A 20,068-nucleotide genomic window follows, 5' to 3' on the forward strand; every position below is an offset into this window, starting at 1 on the left:
CAAAAAAAGCCTGCTAAAATATAAAAATGTTGCTTCAGCACTAATCAATTAATACTCTCAACCTTCGGATAAACTGCCTTTTATATCCTATCGTTTACTGCAAAATCTTTTTTGCAGTAAACGATAGTTTAGTTAGATAGTTATTTATTTTACTTTGCTGTCCTCCTTGCTGCATATGTCAGATTTATAGTGTGTCTCATTCTGTTATTTAAAAGTCTCATCCTTGTTAAAAAATAAATTACGGTAGACTGTAATTTTAAATACCATCTATCTTCTACTTGTCGCCCTATATTAGTCTACAACATGTATTATTAGTCTTAATATTTGATGATTTACAGAGGCTTCCACACTCAAAATATTTAGATGACGTATTTAAATGCATTTAAATTCCCCATTCTGTCAACGAAGCAATGCTTTTAGGTCAATCAAACAGCGAGAAAGCACACATTCGCGTCAGATTAGCCTACTTGGCCACATTGCTCCAGGTAAACACCTGGCATCCAATCAGCAGCGCAACATGCAAATCGAGCAGGTATCAGAAGAGCAGGGTGCAGATAGGAAATGGGTATTTGCAGAATAACGCCCGTGTATCGGGCGGTGACTTCAGCATTTTAAAGGAATAATACTCTGAGCCTGTATTCAGAAACTGAGTTCAGATCGCCGGTGTCTGCACTTCTCAGGCATGCAAACACCATGGGCATAAAGTGTGATCAGGAACGCGTTTTGGCATACGGGAAAGACTGACTCTGTGACTGAGAGCGCTTTTCCAGATGGAGACTGACCTGAGGTTGGAGTCAAGTTTGTGGATCGGAAATAAAAGATATCGGGCCGTCCTCACAGGTTGGCATTTGAAATGGACTGAGGCGGATAAAAAGAATGGTGACAAGAAAACAGGTAAGTGCTCGTGTATCTCCCTCACATCTGTATCCTAGATGTTTAATGGGGCTTTATAGAGACTGTGTTTAAATGAGAGCGCGACACAAACACTCAGAAAGTTTCACAATGCACTTCTCCCCTGTTTTACTTAACATTTAAAGAGCCAAATATAAATGTGCACACATGGACCACTTTGCAACACCACATTTAAAAGAGAAAGTCTGCTTCGTCTGCACTGTACTGACATAAACTGAACTGAACTGACAAAAAAAGACAGTGGCCTACACCACAAACACCAATTACAAACTAGGCGTTAAGTTTGAACACAAGAAGGGGCACATCAATTGAATCTAAGTGCATGCAGAAAACGTGAAGAACGAGTTGAGCAGCACAAACATGACACATGACCTACAAAGGTAGTTTACTAAAAACACAGCCACAAACACACCCACCTCCTGGCATAATATTATAAGCCAACACTGAGCTTAAATTCTAGTTTGCTTTTTTTTTTTAAAAAGTGGGGGTTTTTTTCTGTCTCATCCACAAATATAGGTGAAAAAATATTTTAATACTGTCCAGTTAAAACCACTAACACATTGTGATTTATGATACACTGCCATAGTAAATTATGTAGAATCTGATCCTTTTAGGTGTGCCAGTCAGTCAGCAGACACAATAAACCTTCTCCATCTTATGTTTTTAAAGGTATCACATAAACAATAGCTCAGCTCTATTCAAGCGTCCTCGTGAGCCACCGCATCTTAATAAAGCAGCAGCATAAACGAATAGGGGCACCATGATGAAACTGAAGCAGCATGGAATTTCAGCTAGCATTATTGTATTGTTTGGGCCTGAGACCTGGCAAGGAACCAGCTGTATCATGCATTAATTTCTATGACAAGTGAAAAATGAGAAACAATCCTTTTGTAGAGTTAAAAAGTTCACTCAGTTGCAGCGACACAAAGAAACATGTTTAATCAATTTTTTCACATTGTGCGTTTGCGCGATTGAAGTTTCAGTACCTGTGGCAGAGGTGGTTGGAGTGGAGAACGGTCGGGTGGAGATCTTGCCCCAGAAGTCAGTTGAAGACACAGACAAAGATTTCACAGGTGGGTTTTAGATGACGGTGTAGTTCGAAAACTATACACCCAAGTTCACAGCTTACTTTACAATTTTGTGCAATGTGTGCCTGTAGCCCCCCCTACTATCATCATCATCACCACCACCACCACCACTTCCAACAGTTGATACTATGGTTTTACATCATGGTTTCCATTTCTTGTATCTGTCATCTGCCTTCAGTTTTCTACATCAAGCGTAGCAGGAGTAGAAGCACTTATGGGTTGTTGTGGAACCTGGGCCGGACCCAGTTCAGCTGCCCCAGTCGGGTCCTCAGAGACCAGTGGACAAATCACCTAAGGACTGCCCTCAAAACTCACAGTAGGGGTGGATAATTGGACTAGAAACACAGCTGATATTTAACCTTGTATTTCTCCTAAATAGACTATTATTTTACTTTAACAAAAAAAAAATCTGTTGCATATCTGACGTTTTGAGCTCCCATCTGTGATATTCAACATGCATCTTTCAGGTCCTTTGCGTCCACATAGACTGTTGGTGTTCATCAACCCATTTGGAGGAAAAAAGAAAGGAAGAGAGATCTACCATTCACTTGTTGCCCCTCTGTTTGAGCTGGCTGGGATCAGCTCTCATGTTATAGGTAAACTGATCGCACAGTTGATGTTTAAAGTTTAACTCTGACACACAGCCTTACAGTTTACATGTAATCATTATATAAACTTTTTCAGTGACTGAACGGGCTAACCAGGCCAGAGACCACCTCTTGAAGAAAGATCTGACAGGCTTTGATGGGTAAGTGCTATCAGCGCAGCGGTATAAATACTGTTGTGAAAGAGCACTGTGAGGTGCTTTCATAATAGAAACGATTATGTTTGTTTATTGCAGTGTGGTCTGTGTGGGTGGCGATGGCATGTTCAGTGAAGTACTTCATGGTTTGATTGGGCGGACACAACAAGAGGCAGGTCTTTGTGAGACTGATCCCGCTGTCACATTGCAGCCATGCCCACTTCATATTGGCATCATCCCTGCAGGTTGTTGTTCATAAGCAATTATAAACTGATGGCTTCAGATTTAAAGGTGTCACTCTCACTTCCTGATATGTGTTATCTATTTTAGGTTCCACAGACTGTGTGTGTTATGCCACAGTGGGGGTTATTGATCCTGTTTCTTCAGCTTTGCACATCATTATTGGTGAGGAAATATTGCATACGGTCATGTGAAAAAGAACGTTTTCACAAGACTCTCTGCAGCTGCGTGGAAACTAAGTACACCCCATGTCTCAAAGAACTATATTCGGTAGCAAAAACTTGAAATAATTATATTCGTATTACCACTCTTCTTTACAATTTTGCTTCAGTTCATTGAGGTTTGGATATTTTTGTTCATGCACAGGTCTCTTAAGGCCCTGTCTGATCTGGACTTTTACTGGGTCATTGCAACATCTCGATTCTTTTCTTTTTAAGTTATTCTGTCGTAGATTTTGTGCTTGGGGTCATTGTCCTGTTGGATGACCCCATTTGGGACAAGCATTAGCTGTCAAACAGATGGCCTCACATTTGACTCTAAAAAAACGAACCCAAATCCTCCACCACCTTACGTGACTGTGACAGTCGGTATTAGGTGTTTGTGGTGCTGTGCTTGGTTTTTAAGAAAAATAAAGCACCGTAATGTTAAGAAATGCCCTTATAAACTTTCCCAGATTGATGGTTTTGAGGTCATTGCTGGTGCCCTTCCTCCTTGGCATTGTGTTAGCAAACACCTGAATGCTCCAGATCTGCACACTGCAAAATCTTCTGCTTTTATCGAGGTGCTCACACTTATGATAATCAATAATCAAGTGCATTTGATTAGCAGTACCTGGATGCTACTTCCCCTCAAAATTCCTATGGAAGCAGTTAACAGTGTATCGATGTTTTCATAGAATCGCACAGTCTTGTGAAAACTTTTTCTCATGAATGTAAAGGGAGTGTAACCCTGATCATATATATTTTTTTCAAAATTGGAACTGTATAAATAAGTTTGTATACCCACCCCTTGATGCCCTCAATGCCTTGCAGGAGACTCTCAGCCATTAGACGTGTGTTCAGTTCACCATGCTTCCACCCTGGTACGCTACTCGGTATCTCTGGTGGGCTATGGCTTCTATGGAGACGTACTAGCTGAGAGTGAAAAACACCGCTGGATGGGACCTCTCAGATACGACTATTCAGGTCCAGACCGATGATTCTTTTAAAACAAAGCAAATGACAGTCTGCTGAAGAACATTCTGTCAGATTCTCTATATTTATTTTTATCTCAAAGTTAAAAATTCACCCTGAAACTGTAACTGTTATCAAGATGACCAAATTGAAAGTCTCTAGTGGCATCTGTGCTTCCCTTTTCAGCATTTGCTATAGTAAAACCACTGTTGTTCTATTTTAAAATCTTGCACATATACAGTATCTGGTGTTCTGTATTTTTACCCAACCTTAATTTTTTTTCTTCTGTATAGGTACAGTTGTGTACCTGAGCAACAGAAGCTATGCGGGCATAGTTCAGTATCTACCAGCAGACCCACTGCTCTCCAGCCCTAAGGATAAAACGCGCTGCCTCTCAGGGTAAAACGCCTACTAGAAAGAGATAAAAAGAGACTGTGCTCTTCCTCCCATTGTTAATGTAACTGCAACTTTCACTTGCAAGTCAGGCCAAAACGTGACCTTGAAGAAAATATGAAAGCCTTTAACTTTTTTTGTTACTCTGGTGGGGGTTTTAAAAAGGAAGATCATTTTTAATCTTTTAATTTGAAAGCGAGAAGGTGCCCTTGTGAGGAGCATCATTATTATTCAAGGACTAGTGAAATGGGTCAAATTCACTTTGAGATACTGTAACTGCTACCCCCTGTAGCAGGGACTCGGGTGTTGGTTGCTCGTTCCTTGAGGAGGGTAGAAGAGACATAGCAAGAGAAACTTGATCTAGTTGAAAGTTGAGACCAAGCCTCTTGTTAGTACCTTAGTTTTTGTTTGGAGCAGGTGTCTCTGGCTGTCAGCGAATGGATTATAATGCTCTTATGAATGCTGTTGCTAAGGTCAGGGAGCTTGTTAGTTCACAGACTTGAAGGAGAGTGAAACTCTTTGTTCTTTTTAGGTGCAATGTGTGCTCCAGAAGTACAGAGCGACTATTCCCACACACTTCTGATTCAGGCTCCCTGTACAGCTCCCACTTCAGCCAGTACAGCAATGACTCTGAAGGTAACGATACAAATACTCGTAAATTCTGGTACATGATAACAAGATAACATCAGACAGCTGCTGCAGATTGGTGCACATCTCAAATGTGGACTGTTGGTTTGAGCTTGACTGTGGATGCTGTTTAAGTGCAGTGAACTCACTGTCATGTTCAAGAAACCAGTTTGGGATGATGAGAGAAGAAGCCATCCAAAGATGAGTACCCTGTGACACTGACTGACACCACCACCCTTAAGTGTTGATGCAAGGCAGGATGAATCATGTTTTTATGTTGTTTATGCCAAATTCTGACTCTACCAACAATCAAAACTGGAACAAAAGTGAACCACAAAAGATTTTTTTTCAGTGTTCTGTGGTCCAATTTCGGTGAGCCTGTGAAAATTATAGCCTCAATTTCCTGTTTTTAGCTGACAGCAGTCGCACCCAGTGTGGTCTTCTGCTGCAGCCCATCTGCTTCAAGATACAACTTTTTGTTTGTTCAGACGTGCCCTTCTCTATACCTTGGTTGTCACGACTGGTGGTTTGAGTTTTTCTTGCCTTCCTGTTGTTGTCCACAACACATATTGAAATAAGTAAAATCACACAAATGTTTTTTTTCCCCATTTCCTTACTCTATTAAAAATTGCCTTATAACCCCTGGGGCACATTGGCCAAATATTATTTTCTTTTAGAAATCATCAACATCTGCTAAAATCGTTCTAATTGTAGCTTCTCCAATCTCTTCGTCTCTCTTTAGGTGAATGGGTGAGTGTGGAGGGCAGGTTCAGGTGTGTATCGATCACTTGTATGTCCAGCTCATGTGCCAGGAGCCCATTAGGTCTCTCTCCGTCTGCTCATCTGGCAGACGGAACAGGGGATCTCATCCTAGTATGGGACACTCACCCACTGAGCTTCCTCAAGTTCCTCTACAGACACACAAGCACACAGGACCAGGTATATCACATTCAGCTGAAAACAAATGGACTGAGAAACTTTAGAAACTGCTTGACCCAATCGTTCCTGCTTCTCCTAGTTTGACCTGCCGTTTGTGGAGGTCCATCGAGTGAAGGCCGTCCGTTTCTCTCTCCCAGATGGCAGAGAAGAAGAGGTGCACGAAGGAATCGGAGAGCTGAATCGCGCAATAGGTGGCGAAGAGCGAGAATACGTGGACACTGTAAGCAGAAATGGATCTCAGCAGCAATTGGCACAGAGTGTGGTGGAGCGAGAGACGATGAACGAGCACAAAACAGTGGCTCCCATCCTGTGTGGTCTGTGCTGCAAAAAGACTCCAGCTGTGTCCGTGTGGAACTGTGATGGAGAGATTCTGCCTTTCACTGAGATCTTCTGCAGGTAAGAGCACCACCCAACATGTTGTTCTACAATTCAATTTTATTTATACAGTGCTAAATTACAACAGTTGCCTCATAGCCCTTTGTATTGTAGGGTAAAGATCCCACAATACGTTATGAAACATAAGATATATAATTAGATTTGTTCACTTCTGTCAGGATCCACGGTCAGCTGGTACGTCTGTACGCCAGGGGCATTGAGGACGGAGCAGCCATGCAGAACTGCAGCCAGGAGAGTGACAAGAATAAAAGTAGATGCATCACATACAAATAGTCTGAAGAATGGAGTGTTTGCATCGTGGGACTGATTTGTGAATTTATTAAAAAATTAAAAAGCCAGACTTGCTTTCTGTGATTGCCAAAAAGTTCCTTTTATTTCAGGTACTTCTATGGATTATCTTCATTGTAATAATGATGAAGACTATTTATTCTTAAATGTGCATGTGTGTGTTAGTTGACTACCGCTTGCTAATTTTGGGGGCTTTTTTTCTCAGTAAACTACATTAATTTATACAGTATGCGGCAAGTGAGCAGCTTGTGGTCTGAATTTTATTTATGTGCACAAGTTTTCAGAGAATAGAGTCATGGGAAATGCAAACAGAACTTGAAAGACAAAATCTTTGTGCAATGACTTTTTATTGCTTGACTTTTTATTGCTTGATTGTTCAGCAGCAGTGCAGATTGTATATCCAGCTGAATAAAAGGTGAATGATTACTGGTTCTACATTATCAGTGAACAATTTTCTAGCTTCACACAAATCTATGAAATGCATGACAATTTACAAACATATATGGCCCATTAAAATCATTACTTCAATAGGTTGTCACAAGAAACTACAAATAGTTGTTTAAAAAGATGTTTGTTCTTGCTGCACTTCAAAGTACTGGCAGGATCACTTAATGGTCTATTACTGATGTTAAAGAAACTGTGTGCATGCAGTTCCAGTTAGGCCTTGAACCTAGCAGAGACAAAGTACAAGAACCAGAATCAATCTGGTGAAAACTGCTGATAGAAATAGAAAAATATAAAGCCATTTGAAAACATGTTTATGCATTGTAAGAGATTAACATGTTAGTAAGATTAGAACATACCTGAGAGTTGTTCTTACCTGACGCCAGACATTTAAATGTGTTTCCTGCACGACTGATACTAAAAGAGGCTCCTGTTGTTACGAACCAGGCCAGCAGGTCCTTCTGGTATACATAAGTCTGTTTATGACTCCCATTGAGCATTAGTGACAGTTGTAAACAAAGGCCTTACAATACAGTGAACAATCTTGAATTCTTAACAGTTAAATGGCACAGCCAGTAAATAATTATCCTATACTAGTATCTATAAGATACCATAAAGGTTGTAGATTTTCCATGTCCACAATGTCCAAAGGTCGTAGGAATACAGATATTTGCAAAGCTTTTAAAAAAATTGCAAGAAAAAGAGTGAATGATGATTTATTTAGAAATACCAGATTTACATCAAAATCAGACTGTTACAGCTTGTTTTAATCTCTGCTGTCATAATTAGTCATGAAAAGCAGTGCTTTCTTCTGTGCATGCAGAAATCAATCAAGTGCAGCAGTGACTGCAGTAAACTTGATTGTTTGTTTACAATCTTTTCTCAAGTACTTGATTGTGAGACAGAAAGAATTAAGCGGTGTGGGGCTGCACCCACTTGTATGTTCCCTCATAGCGAAATCCCACTCTCTTCAGGAGATCGTCTGCTTCTCTTGGACCACGACTGTGGACATAACAGATAAGATGGAAAGAAGAACTGTCACTGTTAAAGTATGATATGCGTATTTCATTCTGCCTGATAAAACAGTATTTACCTTCCATATGTGTAGGGAATGGGGCGTGGCTTCTCTTTCTCTACTTGGTGGAGGAGGGGGGTGAAGATCCTCCAGGCCTCCCGTAACTCATCACTGAGACAAAGATGAAAACATTTCAACAAAAAAATAAATAAAAAGAGGGAACACTGAAAATCACTGCCTAAAAAATTAAAAAGAGCTGTTTAAACGTGGCCGGTGCACATCTCCAACTAAAAGTGTTGATAAAATATTTGGCAACAACTGTGCAGATGTGCTCATGCTTTCAATGATGGCACCTACCTGCGAACAAAATGCATTTGATTTCCACAGAAGACATCCAGTATGAGTCTTTCATAAGCATCTGGGAGCTTCACATCCTGCAGATAGACAGCAGCTGTTAAACTCCTACATGCATACTAAGTTCAAGTTTACTGGCCTACAGTATCAAGGATAAGTAACAATGGGACATCCACCATAAAAGTCTCAAAATGTATTAAATATAATATTATTTTAAAAGTGATTTATTGTGCTTTTTTCCAACTCCATCTATTGCCAAGAGAGTCTTTGAAGAACAGGTGGGTGTCACTGCTGTACTAACATCTGGAGCAATTTGTCTGAGATGACTGGATTAAGGATTTCCACACATACTGACATCATTTCAAGGTAGAACAACCCCCCCAAAAAACTGAAGCAGTCTAAGCCTAAGGTTGTGGCTCACAAGGATTGCTCATAAATAAATTGTCTTTTCCTTACAGAATATATACATTCTGTAAGGAAAAGCATAATACGTTTCCTGCAAGAGTAAGAGTTGCTTCTGAAAGCTGGATTACAATTAATATTTTGACATGAGCTTGAGGCACCTTGTATCGACTCTTGTAGGTGAGATCCAGCTCAGTCTCCTCTGGATTGAAGTAAACTCCAGGCCTCTTGGTCATCATTTTTAAGTAAATGGCTTCATCTGGCTGCACCCGCACCACCAGCTCATTCCTCTGACAGCAATCACCAAAAATGTCTCCCGGCACGTCAGTGAACTGCAGACGTACTTCTGCTTTCCGCTCATTTAGTGCTTTACCACAGCGCAGAATAAAAGGAACTCCTGATGTACATGGTGTGCATGGTGCGATGACATGCATAATGGATGCAAAAGCAGAAGGAGAATTTAAGGAGGCTTGATAAAATGTAGACTAGGAGAGACAGGTGAGGAACAAAAAAGCTGGACTAAAGCCTCACCATCCCATCTCTCATTCTGGACATGCAGGACTGCTGTTGCAAAAGTTGGTGTCCAGGAGTCTTTGGGCACCGTGGGATCATCAAGGTATCCCAGTCTGGATTGACCTTCCCCTTCAGGATCTCCGACATACTGGCCAAGCACAACATCTGATACTTCAACAGGAGGTATACACTTCAACACCTTCACCTAGAGTTTGAGAAAAAAATGGGGTGGATAAAGGATGGCGAAGACTTGATAATCGTGCTATGGAAAGCAATTCCCAAATTCTTCCAATCCCTGGTTTTACCTTCTCATCCCTCACATCATCTGGACTGGTAGAAGGAGGTTTCTCCATTGCAACCAAACAGAGCATCTGGAGAAGATGGTTCTGCATGACATCTCTATATTAAGAAGAAAAGAAAGCAATGAGGGAAAGTTTACAAACTAGCTTTTTTTTAACTTACATTTATCTGAATGCAGTCTCTCTCACCGAATAATACCAAAGTCATCAAAGTATCCTCCACGGCCCTGAGTGCCAAAAGGCTCCTTGAAGGTGAGAACCACACAGGCCACACTGTTCCTGTTCCATATGGGTCCAAAAATGCGATTTCCAAACCTGGAAATGAGTGAGTAAAATATTACTAAAACAAAACAGGAGGATGGAAAAGTTGAATAGTAATGAATACTTCTGAAATTCAGCAATACTGTCTATGACAACCTGAAAGTTCATTCCTGTGATAATGTCCACCCAAAAAAGTCTGTACTGAGCTTGTTACCTGAGCACCATGAGGTTTTGGACCATCTCTTTTCCCAGGTAGTGATCTATGCGGTAGATCTGGTTCTCTGTAAACAGGGACGACAGGTGGGTTGACAGTTCCTGTGAACTCTGGAGGTCACGACCAAAGGGCTTCTCGACAATTACCCTGTTCCAACCTCTGCCACAAAAACAGTGGATTAGGAAAATGCAATCAACACTAAGTGAGATATTGATTTTAAGGACTCGTCAGGTACTAACTTGAGGCTCATGCAGTGGGTTCTGATGTTTTTGCTGACATGATGGTAGACAGTTGGTGGTAGAGCCAGGTAGAAAAGTCTATTAGCGTTGGCGCCCCCAGGGAGAGATGACAGATGTTTGCTGAGTTGGTCGAAGGAGCTGCCGTCATCATACCTGCCACTCAGGTAGGAGTTTTTACTGAAGAAGGCTGATAGGTAGTCGCTTTCTTCATCACTGACCTGAGGAAGATGTGGAACAATGATTTCTGAAAACACAAAATCTTATCTTTAATAGTCAAACACCCTTAAAGGTATTACCTTCATGTGGGGCAGACATGCTGCCTTGATGTCCTCTACAGTCAAGCTGGACCGAGCAAAACCCACAAAAAACGTGTTGTCTGGAAGAAGGCCGTCTCTGAATAACCACCTGAAAAATTCAAAGGTAGCAATGCAGAAAACTTTGGCCAAAGGTCAAACTCTTCATTACACAAGGTGACCAAACAACTTTAAAGCACAGCTCTGTTATTAATGTAGCTGCTGTGTGCGTGCTGCAGTTCTTTACTCACCATAAGGTTGGATAGATCTTCTTTTTAGCAAGATCTCCCTGTTTAAATCATACAAATTTAAAAAAACAAAAAAACAAAAACGTTTCTTTAGATCTATTCACAGTGAACGGACACTCAGAGTCCAAAGACTAAGTAAACTTTGGAAATAATCACTGTGGTGCAAAAGAATCTGCAGAGTAATTGAATAAGTCACATTTTCCAGCAACACACCTGATCTGCAGAACTCAGACTTGTAAGTGTGAATTAGGTTACTTTAAAAAAACATTCATGACCGATAAACATGCAACTGGTACTTTGTTCCCGGCTCAAAGCCAAAAACGGTGAAAATGTTTTCGCTGCTAAATCATCAGCTTCTATTGTTGCTCAACAAAGGAAAAAGTAGATGCAGCACATTTCAAACTGCATGCGCTCACACCTGGCTTTCATTCGGATCACCACACTGCAACAATATGTGAATTATTTTTATGCACGTTTTTTTTTTCCTCAAACCAGCCCGTGACTTCAGACACCGCGATGTGTTTAGAATACGGTGCTACTACAAGACCAGTGACCACATTAAACGAGACATTTCATCATATGCTGCATGAAAGAGCAGTTTTAAGAGCTGTACTCACAGATGCTCCCAGTATGATGAATAAGTGTGTATTGGAATGACTTGACCGCTCCTCCCCGTAAAGCTCCCTCCTGAGCTGCCCAAACACCTCAGAGCGAGTCAGACTCTCTGAGCTCATCTTCTGACCCATCTGTTCTTCGACCGTCTGCTGTGACCACTCGTTTCCCTGTGGCTGCATGACACTCGACATTTCAGCTGTCATCCTCGCCTTGCAGAAAAGTTTCCCGACTGTGTGCTGCCACCTACTGTACAAAATGGGTAATGCATCTGTGCCATTGCTTCCTCCAATGTAACCGCTGCCATTTACTCTGCTTTTCCATAAATCTCATTTGCATATGAAATCAAGAATCCTCACAGTCCATCAGCTGAAGTTTGATGAACCTGCTCAGTGGCGTTAAGTCACATTTCAGGTCTAATCACATGAATTTAATGCCATGAATGTTTCTTGCTCCTCAGCCACTCCTTAGATAAATGTTGCACAACTGCCTAACAGGTATCTCTGACAAAGCAAGTCTTAACTCTTTGTAGGAATGAGTTCTTATCAGACTACGACCCTGGACACAGTTTTCTCGGGCTGTAAAACGAATCATGAAGCGTTTCCAGGCTGACAGCTTAAGGCTACCGTAACTTTGAAGCCCAATGAGTTGATATTGCAGTATCAGTAACCAAAGAGTCTTTGTAAATTATTCCTTTACTTCTTCCTAGGAGTGGCTACATTTTGTTAATCAGTGCCAACCATTGCCCAGCTAAAAAGAAAAGATTAGTGCCTTATGTAATATTTATCAAATATATACAAAGAAGCACAACGTACAACAGAAGATTGTTACAACTCCAATATATTTTAGTTTTTATGTATAAAACTTTCAGGAATAGTCTTGGCAATTAAAAACAAAATAAAACAAAAAAATAAAAACCCAAAAAACAAAAGACAAAACAAACTAACAAAAAACATACTGTGTACAAACAAGCCCTCATCTAAAACATAATTTTTATTTAAAAAGCAGACATCTGTTACTCCTCAGTAAGATATAAACTTATGATCACATTCAGTGTCTGACAAAAACAAAGCAAGAAGAATTTTCCAAGTTTAGGAGCAAATCCAGTCATTTAAGGTCACGTTTTCACAGCTTCGCCCTGATCAAGGTGACACTCCCAAGTGCCGCAGCCCAGACGCTGAAGATCCCCAACCACCAGCAAATGTCTTTGCAGAGTTTCTTTCATAAATAAATTTAAAATGAACTAAGACCACCCCAGGCATCTGACAGATGTGACCGTCTTTACCTTGTCCCTCCTTCTTTAAATATTCTTTCAGTATGCGCCCCAAGCTTCACAGCTTCGGTGAAGTTCTACTCGATCAATATTGATGTGGCTCCTTTGTGCCAGGTTTGAGAAAGGGGGGGAGGGTAGAAGGTATCAAAGGTCACCCGGCGGGAAGACTGGAAGGTCAGGTGAAAGTCCAGTGCTGGTGGAGTTCGGCAGCATTGCAGTCCATCAAAATCTGGCCTCCTTTCAACGCTAAACATTGTCCACTGCTTGGATTCTTCAGAAGATTTTCCTGAAGAACAGAAGGAGTTGGCAAAACTCAAATAAACATAATAATTAAAAGAAATAACTGTTGTTTGGATACAACAACAATTGGTTAAACATCTAGTTTGAGAAAAATCACAACCATCACAGGAGATGTAAAGCAAAAGATGGCCCTGCTGAAGGTAAAATCTCCCTACCACCACCTCTAAAGTTTTCTACCTTACATATTATATATCATGCATTAAAGCAGTTCAGAGTGTACACACGGCAAGTTGAGGTTTTATAAGTTTTTCTTTGCAATGACCGTCCACTAGATTTTTCAGCAACCTCATGATGACACTCAGTAAGCTCACTCTTTTCCCCCTTTATTTCCCAGTTGCAGCTACCTGGAAGATGGCTGTAGCTTTACATGTGGTGGACAAGTATGATAGCGATTAGCTGCATTTGGCCAAATGTTAAAAAAGAAAAAGAAATGTTGGCCTCCAACTGCTCCTCACCTCTGTAAAGACCCACTCCTGTTCAGGGGCCACACTGGTACCTTTCCCCTTAAGCCGGCACAGCTCAAGCTTCACCGGGTCTGATCCCACTGCCGCATGAACACACAGCTGTTTTCCAATGTTATGACGCAGCTCCTTATGAGACGTATACTCAAAGTACTAAAGGACACAATCATCCAATTAGAACTCGAATGTTGAAAAGCATAATCAACTTGTCTTTAACATACTGCATCAGTTACTTTACCTGGTTGCCTCCCATGTTGTGACAATGATACATGATGAGAGGTTTACCCCCCTGGTTGTTCTCTCCAGCATCCAGGCACATATTAGACCCTAAGTTTTTAATCTGGACCAAACATGGACACAATAATTAAATAGTGCCACAGGTACACATCACATGTTGCGCATTAGATGTTCGCTATTCACAAAACTGACTCACAGATCCAGATTTTTCTGGATTTAAGTCCGGAATAAAGATCTCTGGGTAGACTGTATTTAGGTACCAGCTGAAGTTCTTGCAATGAAGCCTCTCTCTCAGATTCAGGCGATCAGAGATGTCTCCAAATCTATGCTGTACAGCAAAAGGGGCGTTATTTAGAAAAAAAACAAAAACAAAACAAAACACACTAATAAACTTATGAGTACAAAATCATATCAACATGAGTCTGAATTCCAGCCAAAAAGTATCAGAACAAGGGTGATAAATTATTCTTAAAACTGACCTCACTGGCCATAACTGCTGCATTTTGGTTACGCCGATAGTAGATCTTCTTGTAGTCATCCATCCAGACTTCAGCTAGGCGCACCTGGTTGCGGGTGATGACCTCAGTGCCCTTGGGGAAGGTGTGGGGGCTCTTGGTACGGAAGACGTGGCCCACCACAGAACAAGGGATGATCTCTAGCTGACCCCCACACTGCCACACCTGAATCAAAAATGACACTCAAACTCAGTAACAGGAGACTTGTGACAAAGTGGATCTGTGTAAGCAGAGATTAGATAAAGAGGTCTGACCCTGAATGACATTTCCACATTTTCACCGCCCCAAATCTCCATCTGGTCATCGTATGTTCCGATGTGTTCAAAGTACTTTTGTGAGATCGCGAAGAGACCTCCAGCAAAAGTGGGCGTTCTGAAATGTTCATAGTCAGACAGAAAACCAATCAGGTATTTTATACAATTCAGGAAGTTGAACGTGACACCAACATGACTGTTCTTACTTTACAGGGTAGGTTTCATCCTTGCGTAGCCTCTTTGCATCCTCGGGGATGGGTTCCCAGCCAAAAGACAGGCTCCAGTCAAAGTTACCTCTGTTATAGGCGCGGTTGGTGGCCACAGGCTTATGGAACTGGAAGCTGTTGAGGTCAATGCTGCTGATTTCTGGACTAACCACAGCAGTGGGTTCCTCAACAATTCGAGCCAGTAAGGGCTCGAGCCAACCATGGAAACACTCGCCTAAACGGGGAAAACAGGACAGTGATGGCTTCATATTTCTTAATATCAACTACAAAAATAATACCACATTCAGTGTAACATATAGACCAGGAATGTCAAACATAAGGCACAGGGGCCAGAATTGGCCAGCCAAAGACTCCAATCAGGACAACTGAACAGTTTTGGAAAATATGAAGGAGGCCATAGATTTTTGTGACTTAACTGTATTTTTGTGAGTTTTACAGCTTTGCTGCTGATAAAGAGCCATTCATGCTACAGCAAAGTAAGTGAATAATAAATAATTTTTTTAAAGAAATTAAAAAAAAAAAATTCTGTAATTTTACACATTTATCATGAAGAAAAAACAAGATTTGCTGTTGAAATTGCACTTCTTTATCTTATTATAAGAAAGGATTAAATGTGTGGTTAAACTTTACACTGATACAAAGTGGAGTTTCGTTTGTCTGTTCCACTCAAGATCAAAGTGGGTTCCTTTTGACCCTCCGTGTAAAATGAGTTTGACCTCATATAGACAGTAATGACAGATGTTTGCTGGCATTATATTTAGCTGAATTTTTCTTTCTTCTGTGTGAAAATATTTAAATGTTGATGGAAAACACTGTAAATGCACAGACCAAAGTAATTAAGGATCTTGTATGAAAACGCTGAACTGTATCCGACGGTGAATCAGTTAGGCAGAAAGAGTTTAACAGTTACTAAATAAAAAGAGCGTAAAACAAAAGAGATAATTTCAACAAGCTGAATTGATTACGTGTGTCAAATGCAGCAGTCACTAAAAGAAGAGGTGCAGGTTTTGACTACATCCGTTTCAATACTGCTTCATTAAAACCACTCCTTTTCTGGGGTCCTGCCCTTAAACTATGTGGTTTTAATATATTCATAAGCAGCGCATAAAACCAACACTTATTTAGTAGTACACGTAAGATGAAATAATCACGTATTACAAAATATGGACAAGTGAAAATTGTGTGGGTATGTGTGTATATGTATACGTTTACTGCTGTAGTAAACACTTGTATTAGAGTACTGGAGTATTAGATTATTTACAGTATTAGAAGCTGAAAAAGCACATACATTTAACCCTCCAACTCTGAAATGCCTCAGTAAATCACCTGGGATGATTAAAATGGAAACTTTGACTTGTGTATTGTTTGCATGTGCGTTTTCTCACAGTGTGCATCAAGGAAGGTGAGAACTTCAGCTTGCGCAATACTGGCACCAAGAAGCCTTGCTGTGATGAGGCCCTTTCTCTCTGGCTGCCTCACCACACGGACAATCTTCAGCTGACGTATATACTCCTCCAGCCTGCTCTTCAAATGCTCTGCAGGGAAGCAACATAATCATGTCAGTCCTTCCTTTACGTAAAACAAAAGTTGTCCTGAGGCAAGCTGCAACTTTGCTGCAATAAAAGTTACTTTGTAATCAATGCGGTTAATGTGACAGACATTAAACTTCAAACTAAGAGCATTTAGTGAAATGACATGAAAAAGTCAATCATCCATAAAGTTTGTACCCATGAGAGCACTGAAAAAAGAAATACCAATGAACTGTAAACACTGCTCGTAAAACTAGGTTACATTTCCTCTGCAGAAGCCTTCTTGACCACAGTGAACACCACATTTCTTACAAGTTTCAGTCTAACTGAATCCTCCAGCTTCGCACCATGAGCATTATGAAAGCGATCTGTTAGTCAAATGAGAACCTCACATACAGTAGGAAATGCATTTGAGGGTGCCAACATGATATGAGTGAAAACTGCTGCAAAAAAGGAAGAAAAAAAAAGATATTTTAAGCTCATCTAATAGGCCACCAAATACCATTAATGAACAACAGGATGCTTGAGGTTTTTGATGACGTGTAGCAGTGGGCTCATTATTTTAGTGCGATTGCAATCTTTTAGCTACAACATTGTAGTAAACCTGACCTAGAAATAAAAAGGCATTCCAATGACTGCACAGCTTAGATTCGAACTAGAGAGCAAACCATAACAAAGCGTCTTTCTATGAAACAAATGGCATGTCAGCAGATTTACAAAAACAAAAAAAACAGGTAAAAATGGTGAAGGTATGCTGATGCACAACATTTACCATTTCAAAAAGTGAGTAGTCAGCTTTGACAAACAGTGTAAGCAAAGTCATATCACCTGACATGCTGGATTGTATAAACACTTCCCATTTTGGAAAGCAGTGAACAGAATATTAAAAACAGGTCTCTTATCATAACTGTTCTGCCTGCTTTCACCGTGTTGGAGGTGCTCCCAGCAGGCTTTCTATCACCCTGCAGCTCATATTCACTGTAGCAAACCTTCTGGACATTTCCCTGGTAAACACAGGGTCATTCTCATATATGACAATGCAGACCATTGTTTGCCTGCTCTAAATGCAAGTCTCTTCACCTATCTGTAAAGCACTACTTGCTTGCATTTTATGAGCAAGCTGCTAAAATCCCAAGTGAACACTCTAGTTTATCTTATCAAAGCTGATAAAGCGACTGAATTATTGCCCTAAAAATCCTGAAGGTCAGTTTTATTAAGTTGAGCCTTGTCAGATTTTCAGCATTTATCCCAGTTATTGCTTGACAGCTATTCCAATATTATAATATATATACACACAAAAAAAAATAACCCACATCCCAGTGATTTTCTTTCACATTAAATTAACTATTCATGATTACAGTTATATCATGTAAGAAGTATTACTTTCTACAGGTGACAAAGTGGGGCAGTGGTTAGCACCATCATGTCACAGCAAAAAGGTTCTGGGTTCAAATCTAATGATCATCTAATGGTCAAGGGCTGCCCAAGCTTCCTCTTACAATCCAAAGACATGCTGCTAGGTTAATTAGTAACCAAAAGTGGCCACAAGTATAAATGTGAGCGTCAATGATTGATTGTCAGCTAGCACTGCAACAGACTGGGAGCCTCCCCTCCTCCTATGATGGCTGGGACACAATTTTATTTACATTATTTAAAAGGAAGAAAAGGAATAACTTTATTATTTGCTTTCTAGCAATAAAACTTTACTCCAACAGTGCTGTATTGTCACACACCACTGAACTGAGGCTTCTTGTCAGAGTCCTACACATCACATATGCTAAGACATTACATGTTTTTTAACCCTTACCTGCAGTACTGGCATCATCTACCAAAATGATCTCTTTTAGTAGGATAGCAGGAGATGTGTGCAGGACGCTGAACACCGTCCTGAGGAGGGTGGACCAAGCCTCATTGTGGAACACTATAATAACACTGGTGGTAGGCAGAGGAGGGCAGCGACGAAACTTCCTCTCTACGCACCTGTGGGTGTGTGTGAGAGTGAGAAGCTTTCATGGTGGCAGTCTTGCAAAGTGACACATAAGAGAATATTCAAGGTTTGCTCACTGATACTTTACATAGCTCAATATGCATCACCTTTAATAACCAGCTCACAATAAAAGTCACTGGGCAGATAAATCTCCGGCCTACCAGGATGTACAAATGTTACGCTACACAAACAGAGCGGATTCAACTATTTACAACAGATTGCCTTGCATTGTACTAACCAGGATACTGCATTCTGTGCATACCATATTTAAAACTGGTTACAGTAAGAGTCTTTCAACTAAGTGTTTTTTTCCCCAGGGAAAATGGGAGCACATTATGCAAACAGATGTAAATAATTCACCTCTGTGAGTATGACCCCAGCTGTGATGCAGCACATTATCTGGCCTGTGTACATATCATCATACTTGCTGGCAAAACAGAGACTTGTCCAAGCTGTGTACGTAATAAATCTGATAACATGCTCTTACTCAGGAGGCCTGGTGTCATCCCCCAGACTGCGGCTGAGCGAGATACGGTCACTGGCAAACTGGTTGAAACAATGCCGTGTCATTCCCTCCTCCTTCTCCTTCTCCTCCCCTGGGGTCATGCTGTCTTTTTGAAACGCTCTCCCATCAGCCCCTGGAGCTTGGGGGTCCTGTGGTGGTCTCTCCAAGTGAGGTTTGAGCTCAGCCTGAGTGTACAATCCACTGGGGCACTTGGTGTCTTCTGTAGGCTGCTCTTTTACTGGTGGTGGCTGTGGAGCGCCGATCTGGAAGCCAATATTGTTGACAGCTTCTCGGACCATCCCCATTACCTTGTCCCTCTTTACCACCAGATCCTGTAACCAGGGGTCCCCAGCTGAAGAGCCAACATCCCTCTGAAGAACTACCAAGATCACCATGAAGAGAGTCCCCCCAAGGAGCACCAGTTTAAGGGGGGACATCCGCCGGCGTATAAAAAAACGCATTCTCTTAACGCTGTTAAGCAAAAAAAAAAGGAAAAGAGTAGAAGATGTAGAGTTTGTCTGTCTTGAACCTAACTTTGAAATACAATCCAGTCAACCCCCACACGCCTGTAACCCTTACCTTTTTTTTAAGCTGCTAAACAGTCACCGAGCTATTTTTAAAGTAAATACAAAAATGAAAAGCATGATAACAATCCCTTAAACCGGCTTGCGCCTCTACAAGCGTCAACGGTCATTGCAGTAGGTAATCTAGCCAACCGTGCTCCTCCTCCTGTGTCTCTTTAGGAAACAGTCCCACAGGGCGGGTAGGTAGAACAGGGAAGAGGTGAGCGAGAACAAACACACCACACCTCTTTGTAAACACCTGAATTCACCTGTTCTGGCCACAATCCTCCACGAGCCACGTGGCAGCAGGTGAGCCTGACCCTGCAGGTCCCATTCCAGTAAATAGGTGACGCACAATGCATTCCCTCAAGACACCCACACCCAAAGACACCTCATCAGTAATGATTATCTGTCACTTGATTCAGGAAGTAGTTTTTTGCTACGTGGAGCATGACAGGAGCATAACTTCACCCAGCCTTGGAGGCTGTTTTCTACTATGAGACCTGAAAAATGATATCATTGCAAT

General features: G+C 41.1%; 3 protein-coding genes across 3 annotated transcripts; 1 reads left to right on the forward strand and 2 right to left on the reverse strand.

Annotated features, from left to right (window-relative positions):
* The first annotated feature begins 770 nt into the window (after nt 1-770).
* LOC146610310 (ceramide kinase) lies at nt 771-6,782 on the forward strand. The gene is made up of 13 exons (XM_085344999.1): nt 771-894; nt 1,890-1,985; nt 2,179-2,316; nt 2,468-2,596; nt 2,685-2,748; nt 2,842-2,987; nt 3,073-3,147; nt 4,014-4,166; nt 4,448-4,553; nt 5,080-5,183; nt 5,917-6,113; nt 6,193-6,509; nt 6,668-6,782. Exons 1-13 carry the CDS (start codon nt 771-773, stop codon nt 6,780-6,782), a joined length of 1,764 nt encoding a protein of 587 aa, XP_085201125.1.
* A 1,151-nt stretch (nt 6,783-7,933) lies between these two features.
* Nucleotides 7,934-11,897, reverse strand: LOC146610311 (glucose-6-phosphate 1-dehydrogenase-like). The gene is made up of 12 exons (XM_085345522.1): nt 11,697-11,897; nt 11,083-11,120; nt 10,835-10,943; nt 10,539-10,756; nt 10,300-10,458; nt 10,014-10,139; nt 9,831-9,924; nt 9,544-9,730; nt 9,174-9,409; nt 8,614-8,690; nt 8,335-8,427; nt 7,934-8,243 (listed from the first exon to the last, which is right to left on the reverse strand). The coding sequence occupies exons 1-12, from the start codon at nt 11,895-11,897 to the stop codon at nt 8,153-8,155; spliced, it is 1,629 nt and encodes a 542-aa protein (XP_085201648.1). The 3' UTR covers nt 7,934-8,152.
* A 1,119-nt stretch (nt 11,898-13,016) lies between these two features.
* Nucleotides 13,017-19,868, reverse strand: galnt6 (UDP-N-acetyl-alpha-D-galactosamine:polypeptide N-acetylgalactosaminyltransferase 6 (GalNAc-T6)). Its single transcript, XM_085343858.1, has 10 exons — nt 18,962-19,868; nt 18,295-18,467; nt 16,344-16,493; nt 14,938-15,172; nt 14,732-14,849; nt 14,442-14,642; nt 14,159-14,290; nt 13,964-14,065; nt 13,720-13,878; nt 13,017-13,250 (listed from the first exon to the last, which is right to left on the reverse strand). The coding sequence occupies exons 1-10, from the start codon at nt 19,438-19,440 to the stop codon at nt 13,140-13,142; spliced, it is 1,860 nt and encodes a 619-aa protein (XP_085199984.1). The 5' UTR covers nt 19,441-19,868; the 3' UTR covers nt 13,017-13,139.
* Between the last annotated feature and the right edge of the window lie 200 nt (nt 19,869-20,068).

Source organism: Diplotaxodon limnothrissa, linkage group LG20 (assembly GCF_057381915.1).
Source record: "Diplotaxodon limnothrissa isolate DT_005_m linkage group LG20, D_limnothrissa_male_GT1.1, whole genome shotgun sequence".
Classification (NCBI taxonomy): Eukaryota; Metazoa; Chordata; class Actinopteri; order Cichliformes; family Cichlidae; genus Diplotaxodon; species Diplotaxodon limnothrissa.